Source organism: Lampetra planeri, chromosome 75, assembly GCF_965212315.1.
Source record: "Lampetra planeri chromosome 75, kcLamPlan1.2.h2, whole genome shotgun sequence".
NCBI classification, from domain to species: domain Eukaryota; kingdom Metazoa; phylum Chordata; class Hyperoartia; order Petromyzontiformes; family Petromyzontidae; genus Lampetra; species Lampetra planeri.
Window position 1 is genome coordinate 1,634,972 of NC_136180.1, and position 18,975 is coordinate 1,653,946.

The window sequence follows — 18,975 nt, forward strand, 5'->3', positions numbered from 1 at the left end:
TTTCTCGCACGTGAATCCATGATTATGCCATCCTGTGAGAATCGCTTTGTGCTCGCCAACTTCAACAAAGGCTTCATAGTGCGAAGCTGGACGTACGGCGATGTCCGCAGCGCGGGGTTTCGTGTCCGCGTCAGTTTCGAATCCATCAAACCATTCGTGGGTGGCCAAAGACACGTGCGTGCATGAAGTGCTCGCAAGGTACGCCGATGCAGCGTCCTTCAAGCTGTCTGGGGCAGCTGCAAGTCGTGTAAGCAGCGAAGGCTGTAGGCAGGAGGAATATAACGTCATATGCCAATGTAAGCGCCCACCCAACTGTGGCTCCACAATGGCATTAAAAGCCGAGACGACACCATAAGCTCCACGTTCACGTTGCGTGTAATTTCGACTGACGCGAGTTGTGGTCGTATCAGGACAACGAATAACGTCATCCAAAAGAACTTGCTGCTTTCGCAGAAAGGAAAGTGCAACTAGCATGGGGTTTAGGCCTGTCAGTCGTATTCGGCCACCAGGTCCATCCATCACATCGCGCGGTAAGTCCACACGAGAAACCCCTTCATGCTGCAACTTCCGAACAGATGCATCCCAATTCTTGTCTCGCAAGATCGCCACGCGCAATGTTGTCAGATCCTCGAACTCAGGGGGCGCCAATGTGATGAAATGGAGCCCAACCCCATACCGATAACGCATGGACAGCAGTTTTGGGCGCGTGGCGGCTCGCTCAAAGGGGCTGAACGGGACAGTAGATCCCACCATCGAGAGGACTTTGCAAATCTTTGCGTTCAGGAGCTTCGCTTCTCGAGACAAGGGGTTGTCTCGAGCCCAAACAAGTGTCTCGCGGAATGATGCCAAGTTTGCAAGCTCTCCGAGGCTTTCGAGTGCCTTTGATTTTTTTCGTGGCAATGCGAGCCGCTTTGCGAACACATGCGTGTCGTTGCTTCTGGTTGAACGCGGTAGCAATCCAAAGGGTGTCCTCAAAGCGTCCGTCGTAGTATCGGGCAAGGTGTCGATGGAGCCTCACGGGCATTGGTCCTTTGGGCACGCCTTTGCCCAGCAAAAAGAGCGTGGGAAATGCCCCCATCAATAGCTCGTCATTTTCGTCCCACTCCACAAGCGGTGTTCCACTCTGCGACACGGCGACGACAGACCGATTGCTTTCACGTGCATGTTTCGTAGAGGGGGCATCGTCAGGCTGCACAATTTCCACCAAAGCGTCCAGGGCCAGATTTTGACCCAGCGGTACTAGGGTTTGAGTCTGTAAAACCGCAGAGTGCACCAGCACCGCGGTTGCATTGTCATCAAGTCGGGTGGGTGTCGCTTCATCTTGCAGATGCAACTCGTTGCTCATATCCGCCACAGCTTTATCGTCGTACGCAATGGCCTCGTCTTCAATTAGCGGCCCAAGTTCCATTAGCTTCGTCCGTGTTGATATAGAGTCGTCCACCACGACGCCCACAAAAGATGGATGCTGGAGCTGTTTCCAAACTCGAAGCCATGTGTAGGCACCGTCGACATCGATATTGTACAAAGCACGAAATTTGCCACAAATTTTGCGCCACTGGTCACGAGGGCCCAGAAATGTAACATGGGGACGGCGCTCGTGGTCAACAAGAGGCAAGGTTTTCGCTACTTCCACCGGGCCGTCACTTGGAAAGCAAATGCTATGCCCAGTCGAGTGGTTTGGTCGCACCAAAAGGTTGATGTTAAAGTTTCGCACAGGCACAACTGCACTAAGGGTAGTCGCATTCAGCTTGGGTAGCGTGGATTTACGCCCGTAGTCATGCCCGGAAGCAATGCTGTATTCGTGAGATAATGGGTCGGCAGCACATGTCGTACATAGGGTAATCGAACGGATGTTTAGAACCAAATCGGGGTTCAGGTGGTAACAACGTTGGTCCCAGCGCAGAACAGATATATGCGCAGCAACGACATCAGCTGGTATGCTTTCCAGTTGCTCTATCTGCTCCAATGTCAATTTGAACGAATCATGCAGACTTCCAATATCGACCACAACCGCCGGGTCTTCACCCGCAAATATGATTTCATTGCACGATGCACAGGCGTCGATGGCACCACAAGGCGGATCGTGAGTCGCCGCACTCTTTTGGCAACGTATGGCTTCATCCTTGGAAACAGGTGCACCAATGGCCCTAGAGATGCGCTCGCACGTTGCACCAGACTCGTCGCCACCGAACGTTTCATCGTTGAAGACATGGCCATTCGGGTCCGCCGAGCAAATGTGATAATATGCCAGTGCCAAATTCGGGTGCTTTGTAAAATTCTGTCCATGTGCAAGCAGCTCGATGTCGGCCTGTTCGATCGTCACTTGGCGCAAAATAGTGGATGCCAACTCCATCAGGTGCTCATCAACCGCGCTGCGTACATCCAGCGCTTGTGACTTGCGAGACTGTCCTCGTTTGGAACTGTTTTGAGTGCTTTCATCCGCTTTCTCCTCCCCAGAAAGCCCTGCCCGTGCGGCACGGCGTCCCGCTGTGTTGGACTGCCGTTTTTGTTCCTTTGCCTCCACCGAGTCGGCAGCTCGGGCAGCAGCGTGGTCACTTGCATTGGTATGCCGCTGCTTGGTGTTTGTCTCCTCCGAATCAGCAGCACGTGCGGCGCGGCGTCCCGCTGTGTTGGACTGCCGTTTTTGTTCCTTTGTCTCCACCGAGTCGGCAGCTCGGGCAGCAGCGTGGTCACTTGCATTAGTATGCCGCTGCTTGGTGTTTGTCTCCTCCGAATCAGCAGCACGTGTGGCGCGGCATCCCGCTGTGTTGGACTGCCGTTTTTGTTTCTTTGACTCCACCGAGTCGGCAGCTCGGGCAGCAGCGTGGTCACTTGCATTGGTATGCCGCCGCTTGGTGTTTGTCTCCTCCGAATCAGCAGCCCGTGCGGCGCAGCGTCCCGCTGTGTTGGACTGCCGTTTTTGTTCCTTTGTCTCCACCGAGTCGGCAGCTCGGGCAGCAGCGTGGTCACTTGCATTGGTATGCCGCTGCTTGGTGTTTGTCTCCTCCGAGTCAGCAGCACGTGCGGCGCGGCGTCCCGCTGTGTTGGACTGCCGTTTTTGTTTCTTTGACTCCACCGAGTCGGCAGCTCGGGCAGCAGCGTGGTCACTTGCATTGGTATGCCGCCGCTTGGTGTTTGTCTCCTCCGAATCAGCAGCACGTGCGGCGCGGCATCCCGCTGTGTGGAACTGCCGTTTTTGTTCCTTTGTCTCCACCGAGTCGGCAGCTCGGGCAGCGCGACGCCTTTCTGTGTTGACCTGCCGTTTTTTATCTTTTGTTTTATGTGAGTCGACAACCCGGGCGATGCGGCGCCCTGCTGAGTCTGTCTGACGTTTCAGCTCATTTGTCTCATTCGAGTCGACTACTCGGAGGCTGTCGTTGTCGGCTGCGTTGGACTGCCGCTGATTGCTGTGTGTCACCTCGGAAAGCCATGCACGCGTAGCGCGTTGTTCTGTCATGTGGACATCGCGCGATTCACTTACTGGTGCATCATCAAGACTTGTCCGCAATGTTTCCTCTTTTTTTGCATCGGTTTGTGCATTGTTTTGTGATGTGCGATCGCGGCGGAGGCGTTCGGTAGTGGTCATTGCAGCCAAGTAATCCATGTAATTGAACACAGACACTGTAGGAGCTAGCTGCGATAATGTGGTACCTTGACACTGAAGGGGACGGACGAACACATTAATCTACTGCAGGCTGGTATGCACTCAGTTTACTTAGTTTCTACCAGGTGGTGGTGGTGGAGGAGCTCTGAGCGATGCGCGCCAGAGGCTCCGAGTCCCCGCCCTCTACCCCGCCCCTTAGCAACGCGCCCTGCTTAAGTGGTGAGGGCGGCGTCTGGTGATCGTGGTGATCGTGGGTGGCCGAGGAGTCGTGTGGACGCCGCTGTGTCGACTGTCCCCCGTCTTCAACTACTTGGGGGCGAAGTGGTCGTTTGCAGACTTGACGGCGACCGACTTCAGCGAGGAGGCGCTTTTACCTCAGCGACGCCATCAAATCGACGACGCCGTGACGACAAAACGCGGCGATTTTCGCGGGAGCCGACGACTTGGTGACGCGCAGGTGACAGCCCCCCCCCCCAACACCCCCCAACACCACCCTCAACACCACCCCTCCAACCAGCTCTCACCACCCCCGTGCTGCGTTTCAGTAAAGTAATTTTTTAAATAAACGTGCTGCGTTTCAATAAAGTAATTTTGAAGCGAAGTTTAAAGTTTTGCCGTGATGGCAGGGGGAGCGGGCGGTAATTTTGTCGGACAGGGTCATGCCAAGTGTTTGCAGTAGGGGGCGATGTTGATACACGTGTGAATAAGATGTAGTGAACACGGCAGAGATGTGGTGAACACGGCAGAGATGTAGTGAACACGACAGAGATGTAGAGATGATAGTGAACACGACAGAGATATAGTGAACACGACAGAGATGTAGAGATGATAGTGAACACGGCAGAGATGTAGTGAACACAGCAGATGTAGTGAACACGGCAGAGATGTGGTGAACACGGCAGAGATGTGGTGAACACGGCAGAGATGTAGAGATGATAGTGAACACGACAGAGATGTAGAGATGATAGTGAACACGGCAGAGATGTAGTGAACACAGCAGATGTAGTGAACACGACAGAGATGTAGTGAACACGGTAGAACTATAAGCGAGTGAATAGCAGCAGCGACGAGGACTCTCGCTGCCTCTGCTCTGCCGCTGCCGGGCTGCAGATTCATCCGAGTCAGGTACCACTGCCAATATGCACAACAACAACAATAAACGTGCTGCGTTTCATCTCTGTGTTAATAAGCCTGCCGCACTAGGCCTCACGAAGCCTGCCGCACTAGGCCTCGTGCCGTGCTTTTCGTGCACAAATAAGGCGATTAAATGTATCTCGTCTCTGTGTTAATAAATGTTTCTTGTCTCTGTGTTATAAAAACGTGCTGCGTTTCAGTAAAATAATTGTTTTTAAATAAACGTGCTGCGTTTCATCTCTGTGTTAATAAGCCTGCCGCACTAGGCCTCACGAAGCCTGCCGCACTAGGCCTCGTGCCGTGCTTTTCGTGCACAAATAAGGCGATTAAATGTATCTTGTCTCTGTGTTAATAAATGTTTCTTGTCTCTGTGTTATAAAAACGTGCTGCGTTTCAGTAAAATAATTGTTTTTAAATAAACGTGCTGCGTTTCATCTCTGTGTTAATAAGCCTGCCGCACTAGGCCTCACGAAGCCTGCCGCACTAGGCCTCGTGCCGTGCTTTTCGTGCACAAATAAGGCGATTAAATGTATCTCGTCTCTGTGTTAATAAATGTTTCTTGTCTCTGTGTTATAAAAACGTGCTGCGTTTCAGTAAAATAATTGTTTTTAAATAAACATGCTGCGTTTCATCTCTGTGTTAATAAGCCTGCCGCACTAGGCCTCACGAAGCCTGCCGCACTAGGCCTCGTGCCGTGCTTTTCGTGCACAAATAAGGCGATTAAATGTATCTCGTCTCTGTGTTAATAAATGTTTCTTGTCTCTGTGTTATAAAAACGTGCTGCGTTTCAGTAAAATAATTGTTTTTAAATAAACGTGCTGCGTTTCATCTCTGTGTTAATAAGCCTGCCGCACTAGGCCTCACGAAGCCTGCCGCACTAGGCCTCGTGCCGTGCTTTTCGTGCACAAATAAGGCGATTAAATGTATCTCGTCTCTGTGTTAATAAATGTTTCTTGTCTCTGTGTTATAAAAACGTGCTGCGTTTCAGTAAAATAATTGTTTTTAAATAAACATGCTGCGTTTCATCTCTGTGTTAATAAGCCTGCCGCACTAGGCCTCACGAAGCCTGCCGCACTAGGCCTCGTGCCGTGCTTTTCGTGCACAAATAAGGTGATTAAATGTATCTCGTCTCTGTGTTAATAAATGTTTCTTGTCTCTGTGTTAAAAAAACGTGCTGCGTTTCAGTAAAGTAATTGTTTTTAAATAAACGTGCTGCGTTTCATCTCTGTGTTAATAAGCCTGCCGCACTAGGCCTCACGAAGCCTGCCGCACTAGGCCTCGTGCGGTGCTTTTCGTGCACAAATAAGGCGATTAAATGTATCTCGTCTCTGTGTTAATAAATGTTTCTTGTCTCTGTGTTAAAAAGCGTGCAGCGTTTCAGTAACGTAATTTTTTAAATAAACGTGCTGCGTTTCAGTAAAGTAATTTTGAAGCGAAGTTTAAAGTTTTGCCGTGATGCACCGGAAGCGACGGCCATCTTGTTTAATTCACATATCGCAGGGGGAGCGGGCGGCCATTTTGTCAGACAGGGTCATTCCAAGTGTTTGCAGTAGGGGGCGATGTTGATACACGGACGGACGGACGGACAAACGCGGACGGACGGACGGACGGACAAACGCGGACGGACGGACGGACAAACGCGGACGGACAAACGCGGACGGACGGACGGACGGACAAACGCGGACGGACGGACGGACAAACGCGGACGGACGGACGGACAAACGCGGACGGACGGACGGACAAACGCGGACGGACGGACGGACAAACGCGGGCGGACGGACGGACGGACGGACAAACGCGGTCGGACGGACGGACAAACGCGGACGGACGGACAAACGCGGACGGACGGACGGACAAACGCGGACGGACGGACGGACAAACGCGGACGGACGGACGGACGGACAAACGCGGACGGGCGGACGGACACATTAATCTATTGGTGGTCTGGTCCACTTCGTTCCTACCAGTATAATCTATTGGTGGTCTGGTCCACTTCGTTCCTACCAGTATAAATCCGCCACCTCAAAGGACTTTGACTCCCCAGAGCAGAGTTCTGCATTCAGCAGCGAGCCTCGGGGCAGGGATCGTCGCCTGAGAGACTGCGCGTAGCGAGCAGGGTGAGGGACTCAGGTGAGTGGCGTTCTTTTACACATGGAAATGAGACGATTCTATCATAACAGTAACAACAGTAGAGATGCTCAGACACGTACATGTAACGTGGCGTTCTTTTGGTTCCGGCTGAAATCACGGGCCCACGGTTGTATTTTAGTTGACAGCCGAAATAGTTGAACGTTTCAGCTCTGTCCTGCCGACTACCATCGTGCCGTCTGTGACGAGGTGGGACTATCTGAATGGTGTACTCTGTGTGTGTACTGTACTCTGTGTGTACTGTACTCTGTGTGTACTGTACTCTGTGTGTACTGTACTCTGTGTGTACTGACTGTACACTCTATACTGTGTAGTCTACTGTGTGTATACCGTACACTGTGTATTCTGTGGTGTACTCTGTGTGTACTGTGAACTGACTGTGTGTACACTGTGTACTGTGTGGTGTACTCTGTGTATTGTGTGTACACTGTGTTTTGTACGATCTGTGTGTACTCTGTTTATACTGTGTGGTGTACTGCGTGTGTGTGTGTGTGTACGCTGTGCATACTGGGTGGTGTAATCTGTGTGTACTGACTTTACACTATTTATGTTACATGGTGTACTGTGTGAGTGTATATATACTGTGTTTACACTGTATATACTGTGTGTGTACTGACAATGTGTACACTGTGTATACTTCGTGGTGTACTCTCTGTATCTGCTGGCTGTGTATACTGTGTGGTGTACCGCGTGTGAGTACTCTGTGTACACTGTGTATACTGTGTGGTGTATTGTGTGTGTGTGTGAACTGATGTGTGCATACTGCGTGGTGTACTCTGTGTGTACTGACTGGATGTGTACTGACTGTATACTTTGTGGTGTACTCTGCGTGTGTGTGTTTACTGTGTGTACACTGTGTACTGTGTGTGTGCAATGATTGCGTATACACTATGCATATTGTGTATGTGAACTGATTGTGTGTACACTGTATAGTGTGTTGTGTACTCCGTGTGTGTACTGACCGTATATACTGTTCAGTGTAATGTTTGTGTGTACTGACTGTGTACTTTGGGTATACTTTGTTGTGTACTTTGTGTAAACTATACTGGATGGTGTACTCTGTGTGTGTACTGTGTGCACACTGTATAGTGTGTGGTGTACTCCGTGTGTGCTGATTGTACTTTGTGTATATTGTGTAGTGTACTGTGTGTATGTTGACTGTCCTGCCTGTGTGTACTGTGTATATTGTGTGGTGTACTTTGTGTGTGCTTACTGTGTATACCGTGTGTACTTCTGTGTATACTGAGTAATTATACTGTGTGTGTGCCGTGTGTATACTGTGTGGTGTACTCTGTGTATTGTGTGTACACTGTGTATACTGTGCGTGTACTGTGTACTGTGTTTGTGTACTGACTGTACACTGTGTATACTGTGTGGTGTACTGTGTGTGTATTGACTGTGTGTGTACTCTGTGTATTCTGCGTGGTATACTCTCTGTGTGTGTACTGACCGTGTGTACTAACTGAGTGTGGTATACTAACAGTATATATTATGTGTGTATTGTTGTTTTGTATTGTGTGTCGATATAATTATCTGACCCACAACTCTTTACTGGACATCTGTAACAAAGAGTTTCATATCTCTATCCGTATTACTCCTTCAGTTCATAAATACAGATCCTCATATTGTCTATAACAGCGGAGCCAAACCGGTTGGTCGCGTTAACCAGTAATCCGAACTAATCGTAACCCGGCCAACAATTACGTGGCCTTGAGGGGTGGTGGTTTGACGGCTTCTTGTTCTGTGGCAGGGTCAGATTTAGGCCTCGGCTAAGCGAGCCGAGCATTCATTAACGACGGGGCCCTCTTAAGTATGAACAAAACTTACTATTGTACACGTTCTACCTTTTTTTACATAGCCCGTTGAAAAATAGATATATCTTATGGCCCCAGCATTGTCATGAACCGCCCATGCTTGGGGCTAGGTAGATGTTAACTTCCTCGCCTGGGGTGCAGGAGGTCGTGGGTTCCATCCCGAACCTGACGATGCCTGCTGCTGTTTATTTGTAATTTTCGTCTCTCTCCCCGTCTCTATGAATCTCTAGGCATTTTGATCACTGTAAATTTGGACGTGGTAATACGCTACTTCTTTGAGCTATAATTTGTGGCCAGGTTGCTTCTAAAAAAGAAATACATAGCTCGGTGAGCCTTACCTGGTGAAATAACAAAAAAATAGTTTAGATAAAAAAATTTTAAACGGGAAATTAAATAAATAATAAATAAAGAAGCAGATACGGGGTAGACGAGTCTGACCAGGTGCGTCTTGTACAGAGCACGGGAATTGAGCGCGACGCTCGACAAGTTTTGGGTGTCGCTATTGCAGATACGCAATTGCCTTTTGGAAGAACAAATTTGAACTAAAGTTCAGCCATTTCGCAAACACCCTGGTGCTCAGCTGTTGTCGAGTAGCCCCACTTCTCCGGAGGACAGAACACAACACGGAGTTACATCTACTCAAAAATGTCTCCGAACTTTATTATTTTGTTGTTGTTGTCTATTTAGCCCACCTGTCGCACCTCGTTAGGATTTTCGGGAGCAGAGGGACAGCAGAGCGGATCGGCTCCACTTAGCATGGCAGCGGCGGCAGCAGCAGCAGGTGGCTGGGACCGGGGCCTGGAGGAGGAGCTGACTTGCTCCATTTGCCTGCAACTCTACGTCGACCCCGTGCTGCTGGGCTGCCCACACACCTTCTGCAGAGAGTGCATCGTGAGCGCGTGGCGCGACGGTGCCTGCGCCTGCCCTGAGTGCCGCAGGGTCTTGCCCTTTGGCTCCAAGGAGCAGATGCGGCAGCAGCTCGTGAAAAAACTTCAAGCTGGCCAGCATCGTGGACAGGTGCTGGTCCCGAGAAAAGATAGTTAGTTGGTTGGTGGGTTAGTCCATTGGTTTAGTGAATTACATTTGTTGAGCCAGCTGGCTCGGATTGGGAAAAATTTAACCCACTTTTCACCCAGTCTCTGTCTATCCTATGTGTCTCTATGTACCTCTGTGAGTTTCCCATGTGTCTATATGTATCTCTATGAGTCGCAATACATCTCTATGAGTCTATGTATCCCTTTCTTCTTTTGTATGGCATTTTTGGGGACAGCAACAGATTACAAATTGATTTCAGGATTTTATATTGACTCGACTTCTTCAGGAGTAGCTGCATTGATTTGTTTTAGATTACCGTTGAATGATCTGATATGTTGCACGGTCTGAGATCTTGCACCATAGTCACAAACTGGACTCTCGTAAATTTTCCATTTGTGAAGAAAGTGTCCACATTTTCTATGGAGTGTCCGGATCTGATTCAAGGAGAACCAGATCTTCTTCGGTAGATAAGATCCTGTTTGGAGGATTGCAGGGTCGCTGATGATGGATTTATGCAAGATTTTGGTGTTTTGCCCAAGTTTCCTCTCATCGTGCTTTGGTGGTCTTGTCATCATCATGTATGTTCTTTGCATATTACAAGAAAGATTTTCTTGATTTGAGCCTGTGTGAAGGGGGCATGGAGATGTCTTTGTTTATTGGGAGGTTTGGATTTATGATGGCCTTGCAATACTCCCTCACAGATGCAGCATTGCGACAGAGCTGCGGAGGATCGATATTTGCGAGGACCGAAAGCCACGGCAACGGTGTGCTCTTTAGCATCCCTGAGATGATCCTCATGGATGCATTTACCTTTGTGTCCACCAGCTTTGTGTGCATGTTTTTGTTCCAGGCTGGGGCACAATATCCTGCCGCAGAGAAGACTAGTGCTGTGGTGGCCGTCCGGAGCGATGTTGCCTTTGCTCCCAATGTTGTTCCGGCCAGTTTATGCACGAGATTAACTCGCGATTTTGTTGTTATAGCAGCATTCTGCAGGTTTTGTGGAAGGTGAAGCTGCTGGCAAGAGTTACACCGAGGTATTTGATGTGCTTGTCGTGCTGGACCTCTTCGCCACAGAATGTGACGGCCAGTTTCTGGTCGGCGCTTGCATTGTTCAGATGGAATAATGTTACAACAGTGTTCCTTGGGTTTGGGCGGAGCCTCCAGTACTTGAAGTACGTTTCGAGTTTCTTGAGGTCTTCGCACAGGTCACTTTTGACCTCAATTTTGAGTCATTCTTTGGACGGCAAGTGCTAGGTCATCGGCGTAGCCAAATTTCCGGCCGACGGTGACAGGGAAGTCAATTATATCTATGTATGTTAAAAGTGCCACAGCAAGCACTGATCCTTGTGGGAGCCCGTTACTGAGGAAGCATGCTCTGTTGACAGTGTTTTCTAGGTGGACATGGTATGGCTGGTTGGACAGTAGCGATGATAGAAGTCTGAGGGTCTGCTGGCATCGGATGACCTTAGACAGCTTTAGCACGAGGCCTTCCCACCATACTGTGTCATAGGCCAGTGATAGGTCTATGAAAGCGGCTCCTGTGATGTTTTTGTACTGGTAGCCAGCTTCAATGTGTGTGGTGAGTGCCAACACTTGATAACAAATGCTGTGGCCAGGGCGGAAGCCAGCCTGTTCAGTTGGTATAGTTTCCTCGAAGATCGGTAACATACAGGTCAGTAGCATCCTCTATAGGAATCTGTACACTGTAAAAAGCAGGGATATGGGGCAGAACTTATTTGGGTTTGCGGTTGATTTCCGGAATGGCAATGACCTTCGTTTGTCGCCATTTTTGGGAATTTGCCTAAGGAAATTGTCTGAAAACAAACTGGCCAGCCAGTGGCATCCTTTTTGGCCAAGGTGTTTAAGGAACTTGGGTTAATCCCATTTAATCTTGTGGCCTTTCCTAATCTGGTGCTTTTATGGCATCAATGACCTCTTCTTCATTGAAGGGGGATAACAAGGCTGTTGTCGGTGCACATTCTGCTATTAATTGGTGGAGGTTTCATTTCACTCGCTGTCTTTGCCGATCTGTAGAGATCTTTCAATTCAATAGCATCTGTGTGGCGATGGCATTGATGGGCACATTGGTGGTCTTGTTTCTCGGTGGTGGTGCCGCTCCTTGGTGTCTCAGGAGGCACCAAGCTTTATGGCTTGAGTGTGTTAAATCTAATGACTCCATCGCTTCTGTCCACCTTTGGCTCCTGCATTCATTTAGGGAGTCCAGGAGAGCTTTTCCACACTCTGGGTTTCCTGACTCTGTATTTCTGGAGCAGGGACTCGCTTTGTCCTTTCCAGCATGGAGTGTATTCTGCCCAGTAACCCCATGGAATTTGTGAGTGGGCTGATTGAGCACAATCTTGGTGAAACGTTCATAGTTTTCTGATTTTGGTGGATTCTGGGAGACAGTGCACACGATATCTTCAATAAAAGGTTCCCAGTTGCCCTTTCTTAAGTTGCATTGTGGCACAGGGGTGGACGTGATCATCAGAATTTTGACCCCGATATGCACCAAGCCTGGCCTGTGCTAACTGTTCGGGAATTGTCTAGAACCATTCTGGAAGCACACAGCGTTTCACCCGAACAGGAACACGACACAAAGCACGGGTAAGGGTTTGAATCCATCTTCCATCGTGCGGAATGGAAGGTGCCTTGATCTTTAGCGTCAAACAGAATGAACAGATAACTAGTTGCTGCCCAGTCGATGACCCATTCTCCACAGGTTTCATTGGTTGAATACACCAGGCCATGTGATGGCTGTTGAAGTCACCTGCGAAAACCGCAGGATGGGTCGCAGCAGGCAGCATGTTTGGGCTCCATGTGGTTCTTGGAGGTTTATATACATTTATCACAGATACATAATTGATTTTGACGATGATGATGGCTGTCGGTATGTTGTTTTCTGCGTTCGTTGTGGTGAGGTCCTTGAAATGGAATTTCACGTGACGTTGGTAGTCCCTGCTTGGGATGGTGGTAGCTGGCAGCTAACAAAAATTCAGGATTTTTTTTATTTTTGAGGCTTTTGTCAGCTGTACATGAGTTTCCTGGAGCAGGAGCGCGTCGAGCCATCTGGACTGTGAGGAAACGTCCCAGCAAGTCGCACTTCGGCCTTGATAGATACTTCTACATTTAGATAGCAGAAACGTAGTGACGGCCCTATTCTGCGGTAAGTTTGGCCATGAAAAGGATCTTTGGTGTTGTAATACTGATCAGGAGGGCCATTTTGACATTCAATCGCCGGGATGATAACATCAGTTTGTGACAAGCACGTTACAGTGCAGACCATGGGTAGATTGCCATCTTCTCCACCTATGTATCTCGTTTAGTCTCTATGTATCTCTTAGCCTCTGTATCTATTAATTTCCTATGTATCCCTAATGAGTCTCTATGTATCTCAAAATATATGTATCTCATCTCTATGAGTCTGTTTAACACGTAGGCTTTCGCGACCAATATCCTCCATAATACAGGTTTTTAGGGTTAGATCACGTAAATCTATAAATGTGTCGTTAAACCCGCCACCACCTGACACAGCCAATTTAGTAAGGTTTGTCACGTAGACAGAACATGCCAATTTGTTACTAGTCCAGCACACAACATTTACAAGCTGAGTACTCAGTTTGTAAATGTTGTGGTTTTGCTCTCCAACACACCAGTGTGCTGTGTTAGTAACAAATTGGCATATTCTTTTTACTTGACAAAACATACTAATTGGCTGTGTCGGGTGGTGACGGGTTTAACGACATATTTATGTATTTACTCTATGAGTCTATGTATCTCAAAACATCTCTATGTATCCCTGTGAGTTTCTGTGTATCTCTACGAGTATCTAAATATCTTGATCTCTATGAGTCTATACGTATCTACGTATCTGTATGAGTATCTATGTATCTCTGTGGCTCTGAATCTCTATGTATCTCTATGAGTCTGTTAGTTTATTAAGTTTGCTGAGCCAGCTGGCCAGGATGTGGCAAAACCCATCCCACTTTTCACCCAGAAAACTGAAGAGCAGCACATACTAAGCATTACTCACCTTACATTAAAACTGACAACATTTCAGAATCAGAGTTAAAATTAAACAACACTATTTCCTAGGATATGTTAATTCGAAATGGTTATTTTCTCTCTATTTCTGTATGGTGCTCTGAAGCCCTATTTTGGGTCTGCTGCGCCTTATATACACGTTCATAGTAATAATGAAGAGTGACCAATGTAAAAGTAAGAAAACGGTTGCAACAAAGAAGAGAGACAACCAAATGATGCAGGCATTGATGGGAAGGAAACTGGCACTATTTGGACACAATAGTGCCAGTTTTAGGATGGACAACAACAGAACATTTAAAAGTGTGGTGTTGTTGTTTGAGGAAAAATTAAGGAACCGGAAAGAGTGAAAGACCAAAACAGAGAATGGCTTGATGACGACTTTATAAGAGATTGGTGCTAGAAATATATGGCACTACGTGAGTCATATTGGCACTACAAGACAAAGAAAGTGGAAACTAATGACAATGTGCAGTGGACACCTACTATGGGGGCTATCAGCCCATGGATCATGATGATGATAAATAATTACAAAAGGCATCAAGCTACAGAGGTAGTCTTGTGACATTGTTCGTGATTTATAACACGTTGTGGATTTACAGAGCAGGCATGCTGCTCCCACATCTTAAGACGCTGCTGTGCAGAAACAGAGCGAGTACACAACCCACAACATGCTGTATACCATAACTAAGGTTTTTTAGGGTTAGAGCGCGTAAATATAAATGTGTCGTTAAACCTGCCACCACCCAACACAGCCAATTAGTAAGGTGTGTCACGTAAACAAAACGTGCCAATTCGTTACTAGTTCAGCACACTGGTGTTTTGGACAGTAATCCCACAACATTTACAAAATGTATGTATGTATAACCTCTTTCACACCGTACATAACCAACCGTGCTAATTGGAGGTGACGGGGGAAGGACAACAAACTAAACTCAGAAAAACTCCCGGTCTCTGGAGTTGTCATCTGGTTAAACAAAATATATTTGTAACTTGAAACTGTCTTTTGTCTCGCGACTCCCTACTCATGTTTCGTGACAGTACAATACTAAACAAAACTCTTTTACATTTTACCAGATAAGGCCCACTGAGCTATATAGCTCTTTTTCAGAAGTGACCTGTCTATAACAAATGAATGCTCAACCAATTGGATTATCATCACGTGGAAATTCATAGCAGAAGTCAAATACTCTAAGCTCATGATTGTTGATTCTAAACGTGGAGGGGGAAAAATGGAGGACCCGGAAAAAAATCCATGCAACCACCATGGGAGAGAGAGGCAGACTCCAAATATACAGAAGTAACCATTGTCAGGGTATGGGATCGAACACACGACCTCCTGCATACCAGGCAGGGTAGTTAACATCTCCGCACCGCGGTACCCCAGTGTTTGTTGTTATAAATGCAGAGGGGAAAACTGGACAACCAAGGAAAAATCCATAAGACCACAGGGAGAATGAACACCCACACTCTAAATGTATAGCAGACTTCGGGGTCTGGATCGAACCCACGACCTCCTGTGCACCAGCTGAGATAGTTAACATCTTGCCACCGTGGTGCCCCAATGTGGACAAATGAGCTACGGGAGATCTGGCCGCTATTCACGGTCGCTCAGTGAAGACAGTTTGTACCAATAGGTACTCAAGTCTCAGCCTGGAGGGGGAACGGCCGCGGAAGGAGCTCAACCCGAGCTTGGCACTAGCGAGGCCCCCGAATCTGGACCTCTGTGCTCAGCATGGCAAGGCACTTGCCATGTTCTGCCAGGAGCATGGGGCGTCTGTGTGCGCCGACTGTGTCACGAGCGGTGCACATCGGGGCCACGGGCTCACGTCAACAGAGGAGGCTGATCGGCAGGCAAAGGTGAGGTGCTCTGAGCGCGGCAACCGCGTGGTGATGATGGTGATGGTTGTGGTGGTGATAGTGGTGGTGTTGATGGTGGTGATGGTGGTGATGGTGGCGATGGTGATGGTGGTGGTCGTAATTGTAGTGGTGTTTGTGGTGATGGTGGTGGTACCGACAGTGGTGGTGGTGGTGATGTTGGTGCTGGACGGTAATGTTATGGTGAGCAGTGCCATGTGCGGAGGGCGAATTTAAATTTGCCATTCCCCTCATGGTGTTTGTAGCCACCGCAGCATCCAAAGTGGGCTCTGGACAGGTGCGAGGGGCTGGTAACCCCTCCACATTCAATTACCACTAATCCACAAAAAAATATATACAGCAAAGCTTGTGCCGGAGGCCCAGGGGGGACAGTCATCTATGATGTGTCCTGGCCAAACTTACATTTGGTGGAGCCAGGAGATTGAATCCTTACCCTCGGGGGTCCCTATAGAAACAGCAAAAAGCCACTGCGGGTGGCCACGTGGAATGTTCAAACGCTCACTGCGGAAGAGAGGCTGTCACTCTTCTGTCGGGAGCTCGACCGGTACTGGCTGGATCTCTGTGGTATTTAGGAGGTCTGGTGGACCGGCTCTGGCTCCTGCCACCATGAGGGGTAGACAGTCCTTGACTCGGGGCAGGAGACTGCCAAACAACAGGGAGTGGCTCTTCTTCTGAATAAAATAATGAAGGGGGCATGGGAGTTTGGCGATGAGGTGTGGGAAGCTGTACGCCCCAGACTACTTTGGGCTCGCCTTCCTATCAACCAGAGGCGAGGAGTGGAGGACGTGGTTACTTATGCCCCCACCGAAGATGAACATCTGTGGAGGGATGCAGGCAAGGTCGATGAGTCAAATGCGTTTTATGACCTCCTGCCACAGGTGCGAGCTAAAGTGGCCCCTCGAGATAGAGTCATCCTGTTGGGTGACTTTAATGCCCGAGTTGGTCATGATGCTGGCACCTGGTCTGGATTGATTTGAAGGCATGGGCCGGGTCAGCTCAATAACATCGGTAGGAGGCTGCTTGACTTTTGTGCAGCCCATGAGCTTCTAATTACCAACACACTGCTCAGGCATCAGCGCATCCACACAACATAATGGATGCACGTCAGGTCAAAGCAAGAACATCTGCTGGACTAGATAGTGATGGAACAGTGGATGCAGACCCATGTCCTTGGCACCAGGACCTACTTTGAAGCTAATCTGCCCACTGAGCATAAACTTGTCATCTGTAAGATGCACCTGCATTTTCCACTCCGCTTTTGGGTGTATACCCAGGACCCCATTCAAACACACAATGGCCTGATCTCAGATAGCTGATGAAACTTGCAAGCGAGATTTTCATCATTGCTTTCAGCTGAGGTTGACCTCGTCCCCCACTCCTCATGATGCCGAGGGGAAATGGGTGAGGTTAAGGACTGTGGCTCATGCAGCTGCAATGGCTGCTTTAGGTGCATTGTCCAGACCTCCCCAGAGACCCTGGCTGACAGGGGAGGTGTTCAGGCTGTCTGATAAAAAGCACCAGGCCCACTCACCATCTATAGCATCCCACATCAGAGAATGAGGAGGCTTACCGCAGCCTTCACTCGGAGGTTCGGAGAGCCGTGAGGCGCTGCAAGGATGGGTGGTGGTCGCGGATTGCTGAAGAGATGGAGTCTGCCTCAGTAGCTCGCAACCACAAATCACTCTAACTCCATCAAAAACGTCACTTGCAGTCTTACACCTATCACCATCAAGGGAAAGAACAGTGATCCAATCTCTGACCCCCAAGAACAGGTTTTCAGATTTTCTGAGCATTTCTGTGAGGTCTTGGGGGAGGGGAAATCACTCAGCTTGGAAAACATAATGGGGCAAAGTGAGGATGACCCTGCTGAGGATGCAGTGTCTTAAATATTGGAAGAAGTAGTCACCCCCTTGAGTGGCTGGCTGAGGTGCCAGTTGTTAAGGAAGCACTGAAGGCGATCCAGAGTTTTAGACCGGGAAACGCACCAGGCAGCGATAATCTCCCCAGCAAAATGCTGAGGAGGGTGGTGTTTGTGCACAGACTGCCCTACATGACATTATAATAACAGTCTGGACCACTGGACGGGTTCCACAGAATTGGAAGGATGCCCTGGTGGTTCCCCTCTTTAAGAAGGGGGACTGTTCAGACTGTAACAACTAAAGGGCATCTCACTCCTCTAAGATTATTCAACATCGCCTTGCCAGGCACGTTGAGGAGAGGCTTGCGGAGCCCCAATGTGGTTTCAGGGAAGGGCGGTCCTGCACAGATTCTATATTGTCCGTCTGCTACAGCAGAGATGCAGGGAGTTCCAACACGACCGATGTCTCTGCTTTATTGACCTGGTCAAGGCCTATGATACATTAAAAGGCATCGCTTTCCCACCTGATGATGGACGCTTGTGTTACGTCTGAAACGTCGTGATTTATTTTATTTTATACCTACGTGACTTTACCAAAAGAACCAAAGAGTATTATTAAGGACCTTAATGATGGTGAGCGAGGCCAGGGTTAAACTACGTGGCCAGGAGTCGGAGCCATTCCCTGTTCACCTTGGGTTGCGACAGGAGTGTCCTCTGGTTCCCACATTATTTAACGACTATTTCGACCACGTAGTTCATTAAGCCTTTGATGGCTTTACCGGAGAATTTTCATCTGGTACAGATATAATGGGAGGCTGATCGATGTCCAGGTGCCGTAAAGGGATGGCTCTATATTGGTCAACCACGTTATGTATGCCGATGATCCAGTGATTGTTGCTCACTCAGAGGATGAGTTGGAGGCACTGCTCCTGAAACTGGAGTGTGCCACTAAGAGGTGGGGCCTTACCATCAGCCCCACCAAAACTAAGCACCTGCCTGGGTATTTTGTACCATCAGACACTCAACCCCAACAACTCCCAATCGGTGATGGGGCAGATGTGGAGAGAGTGGAGAGTTTCCCATACATGGGCAGTGTGCTCATGACCGGCTCCAGTTTGACAGCAGAGGTCTCACTCCGAATTGGTCAAGCGGCATTAACTTTTCATCGGCTGCGTAACGCTGTATGGAAGCTACCCGGTCTGTCGCTCCACACGAAGCTTCGGGTCTTCTCGGCCACTGTCATGCCCTCCCTTCTCTATGCTTGCAAAACGTGGACCCCCCTAATGAATCATCTTTGCCAGTTAGAAACATTTAGGCTGGCCTGCCAACGATCTTTCCTGGGTTTAACCAGGCTGGATTGTGCCAGGAGCTCACAAATCCTTGAAAAATCTGGGCAATGTCCCAATGGTGAGCTCCGGCAGGCAAGGCTGTGTTGGCTGGGTCATGTAGCCCACATGCCCAGCCAC

The 18,975-nt window shown here is 48.8% G+C and overlaps 1 protein-coding gene across 1 annotated transcript in view; it reads left to right on the top strand.

The window, feature by feature from the left end:
- The first annotated feature begins 1,582 nt into the window (after nucleotides 1-1,582).
- LOC144737919 (E3 ubiquitin-protein ligase TRIM62-like) overlaps nucleotides 1,583-18,975 on the top strand; it is a 43,696-nt gene continuing 26,303 nt past the window's right edge. Inside the window, 7 exon segments of the mRNA XM_078620800.1 lie at nucleotides 1,583-1,611; nucleotides 2,458-2,564; nucleotides 3,871-4,050; nucleotides 4,715-4,729; nucleotides 9,410-9,684; nucleotides 9,686-9,717; nucleotides 15,411-15,633. Of these exon segments, the coding sequence (XP_078476926.1) occupies nucleotides 1,583-1,611; nucleotides 2,458-2,564; nucleotides 3,871-4,050; nucleotides 4,715-4,729; nucleotides 9,410-9,684; nucleotides 9,686-9,717; nucleotides 15,411-15,633 (861 nt within the window).